The 3,765-nt window shown below is 36.9% G+C and overlaps 2 protein-coding genes across 2 annotated transcripts in view; one reads left to right on the top strand and one right to left on the bottom strand.

Annotated features, from left to right (window-relative positions):
* The window catches only part of LOC104709743 (uncharacterized protein At4g04980-like), a 7,581-nt gene extending 5,925 nt beyond the window's left edge, over window positions 1–1,656 (top strand). Inside the window, 5 exon segments of the mRNA XM_019228800.1 lie at window positions 5–722; window positions 797–909; window positions 912–961; window positions 1,041–1,358; window positions 1,435–1,656. Coding sequence (XP_019084345.1) covers window positions 5–722; window positions 797–909; window positions 912–961; window positions 1,041–1,358; window positions 1,435–1,656 — 1,421 coding nt within the window.
* On the bottom strand, window positions 1,665–2,398 carry LOC104707670. Its single transcript, XM_010424066.1, is given in 3 exon segments — window positions 1,665–2,035; window positions 2,037–2,106; window positions 2,212–2,398. Coding segments are annotated over 3 exon segments (345 nt in total). The 5' UTR covers window positions 2,360–2,398; the 3' UTR covers window positions 1,665–1,908.

Genomic DNA, 3,765 nt, shown 5'->3' with positions numbered 1-3,765 from the left:
GAAGAAGAAGATAATGATTCCTCTGTTTTCGAAACAGAGAAGCATGATATTGAAACAGAGGATCATAGGGAAGGTTCTGGAACAGAGCATGAGACTGAAGCAGAGCATGAGATTGAAGAACAGAATCACATCGATGGTTCTGACACAGAGCCTGAGATTGAAACAGAGCATCATCTTGTAGGTTTTGAAACAGAGGACCATAGTGAAACCACAACTTCAGAGAGTAACTCAATAGACTATTCTCAAAAAGAAGAAGAATCAGTACCTCGATCGCCTCCACCTCCGCCACTTCCATCACCGCAATCGCCGTCACCAATAGCCTCAATGTTAAACAACAAATCCACTCTTATCTCGCAACCACCACCCCCACCTCCATCACCACAGTCTGAACTCAAAGCTCCGGCTCCTCCACCGCCACCACCTACGTCAAAATCATCTGAAAGTGGAGCTTTTTGTCAATTTCCGAGACAACAATCAATGCCGGCACCTCCAGCACCACCAGGTAGCGTAAGATCTTTGCGTGCTAAGAAAGCAACTAGCAAATTGAGAAGATCAGCACAAATAGCAAATCTCTATTGGGTTCTCAAAGGGAAGCTAGAAGGCCGAGGCGTTGAAGGGAAAACAGGAAAAGCAAGTAAAGGGCAAAAGAATGTTCCAGAGAAATCTCCTGTTAAAGGTGCAAGATCAGGAATGGCTGATGCACTTGCAGAGATGACAAAGAGGTAAAATGACTTGCGTCACATGTCATATCTATGTTATGTTTTGAGTTTAACTAACTCATTCATTAGTGTCACAGGTCAAGTTATTTCCAGCAAATCGAAGAAGATGTTCAGAAATACGCTAAATCAATCGAAGAACTGAAATCTTCAATACAAAGTTTCCAGACAAAAGACATGAAAGAATTGCTTGAATTCATAGCAAAGTGGAATCTGTTCTTGAGAAACTAACTGATGAAACTCAAGTATGTTTTCTCCTTGTGTTTTTTTTTGAATCGACTCGCCATTTCTAGCTGAGATGTAAATTTTGGTTTGGTAATTTAGGTTCTCGCGAGGTTTGAAGGTTTCCCTGAAAAGAAACTAGAAGCAATAAGAACAGCAGGTGCCTTGTACAAGAAGTTAGATGGGATTTTAGTTGAGCTCAAGAATTGGAAAATTGAACCTCCATTAAACGATCTTCTAGACAAGATAGAACGTTACTTCAACAAATTTAAAGGAGAGATTGAAACGGTTGAGCGAACAAAAGACGAAGACGCTAAAATGTTTCAGAGATACAACATTAACATCGATTTCGAAGTTCTTGTTCAAGTCAAAGAAACTATGGTTGATGTTTCATCAAATTGCATGGAGTTAGCACTAAAGGTATATATAATTATATATACATAAATCAAGAAATTGATTCTTTGACGATGATTGATTGACTCTTTATGAATTCTAGGAGAGGAGAGAAGCAAACGAGGAAGCGAAGAACAGTGAAGAAAGCAAGATGAATAATATGAAGGCAGAGAGAGCTAAGAGGATGTGGAGGGCATTTCAGTTTGCTTTCAAAGTTTATACATTTGCAGGAGGTCACGATGAACGAGCAGATTGTTTAACAAGACAACTTGCACATGAGATTCAGACAGATCCTGATCAAACTGATTCATCGAACATGTCCTGAAATCAAAAGAAAAAAAAAAGCTTCATCATTTGTTTTACTCTTTGAAACCAAGAAGAGATTGATGCGTGAAGATGATTACAATTGTACATTTTTGTGTGTCTCTAGTTTTGATTTGGACCAACGCAAAGAGACAGGAATCAGATTTTTTCATTACATATATATACATATAATTACATGACAAAGAAGCAATCAAGCAAAGATCTTAAGAAACGAAAGAAGTCAACGTAGAGGTCATCATAGAGAAGAAAAGTTTCAAAAGAATCCACCAAAATCAACGACATACTCTTCTTCATGAACATTATCTTCCATGATCTTGTCGTTAACTCTATGATCCTCTCTTTCTGTATCTTATTCGGTCATATCAATGTCTTCTTCTTTTTTCTTGTAGAGGTTCTTGAGAGAAGGCTATTCTTTTTACTTCTCTTTCATCATCTTTCTTAATAATCGTATCTGTCAATATCAAAAATCATTGTGATCGATCTTATTAGAGTCAGTTTTTAGTAGACGAAACACAACGCTAAACTTGAGTATGAGTTTTGTAATAGAACAACTTACTTATCTTTCTCTTGCCTAAAGAAGTTTCTTCTTCATCTTCTCCGGATTGAAAAATATTTTGCACTTCTGGGATCTCTTCTTTGTTTACATCGATAGGAGAAGAGCTTGAGAGTTCATAGGAAAACATAATGATCTTGTCTTTTGACATTTCGAGACGAACATATCTCTTTACACAAAAAAAACAAAAGCCTAGTGGATAATGATGTCCTATAACGAACTCTGGTTATGAAGTGAATTATTTAAAAGACTTTCAAATTACTAGAATATCCCCGGTGTAGCTCAATTCAATGTGTGATGGACCTTGATGGTTATATATAGCAAATAGTACTAATCTTGTCAACGTTTCCAAACCACTTTGCCTTTGTTCTAAGAGACGTGTCAGCATTGTATTGGTCCAACAAAAAAATATAAAAGGGAAAACAAATTATTTGGATTCCATATCATTTCTTTCCTTCTCTCTTTTTCTCTCGCGACTGCGAAAAAACGAAGATTTGTATTTGGAATCGAAGGGTGTGGAGGAATAGGAGATTGCGGTCGGAGGAGATGCTCATCATCGTGAATTGATGACTCAGCCGTGTCCCATCGCGATAGATTAAATAGGAAGAGCTTGAATCAATTGGAATCCCAAGGTAAGGGTTCTTTGATGTTTGTTGTTTGAATCAATTAGGGTTCTTTGAATTTGGACCGAAAATCTGTAAGATCTCTCAGACACTTTCTCCTCTCCCGTCTTTTTCGATCGGATTTGAATCGATCACGTTGAGGTTTTTTAAATTGTACCTTGAATTCACGTGCGTGTAATACATCTCGTCGGAGATTCAGGAATCAAACATGGGTTCCCTCTTACTTGGCAGATTTTTTGATATCTTTAATTTGATTTCTTAATATCCTAAGGTATGAATTGGTCGTGTGTCTTGTGTAGATTTGATTGCTGCATCAATGTTAGTTCCCAGGATTCAACTGAACGTAAAATCTCTTCTGAAGATGATTGAATATTTGAACTCTCTTACTCTTGGAATTGAGAATTGTAAAACGGGAAACACTTAATAATGGGTTTCAAATTCTTTGAATTGGGTTGCTTGACGTGGTGATTTCTTCAAGGTAGCTTGGTTGATGTTAGAAATAGTACTATAATGGTTTTGTTTCTTGTGCTCTAAAGATTTTATGGATGTGTTCAAGCTTTGTAATTCATAGTCTGTCTTCTTTGTTTCTTGACTATTTTTGCTTTGAACTCTCGTTCTGTCAACATGTAATGGAGTAAAAATATCTCATCTAAATTTCTCTGATAACAGGATACATCTTACCTTGGTCATTGCCATTCCCCAAAACGAAGCTGAATCTCCCTTTTGAGATTACTACATCCCACAATGTATTAATGTTTTTTATGTTTACAAATTAATTAGACTCGAACACGTTACATCAAAGGCTCTTAAAGGGCGAACATAACCACTATACCACCACAACATTTCTTGAAATGATGCCCTCTCAATGATTAATGGCGTGTAAAGTCCTCGCTTTACTCGCTTCTCTGTCGATTTTTTTTTTTTTTTTTTTTTT

This window comes from Camelina sativa, chromosome 8, assembly GCF_000633955.1.
Source record: "Camelina sativa cultivar DH55 chromosome 8, Cs, whole genome shotgun sequence".
NCBI classification, from domain to species: Eukaryota; Viridiplantae; Streptophyta; class Magnoliopsida; order Brassicales; family Brassicaceae; genus Camelina; species Camelina sativa.
Note: the sequence above shows the minus strand (reverse complement) of the source record. Positions and strands in the feature narration are given on the sequence as shown.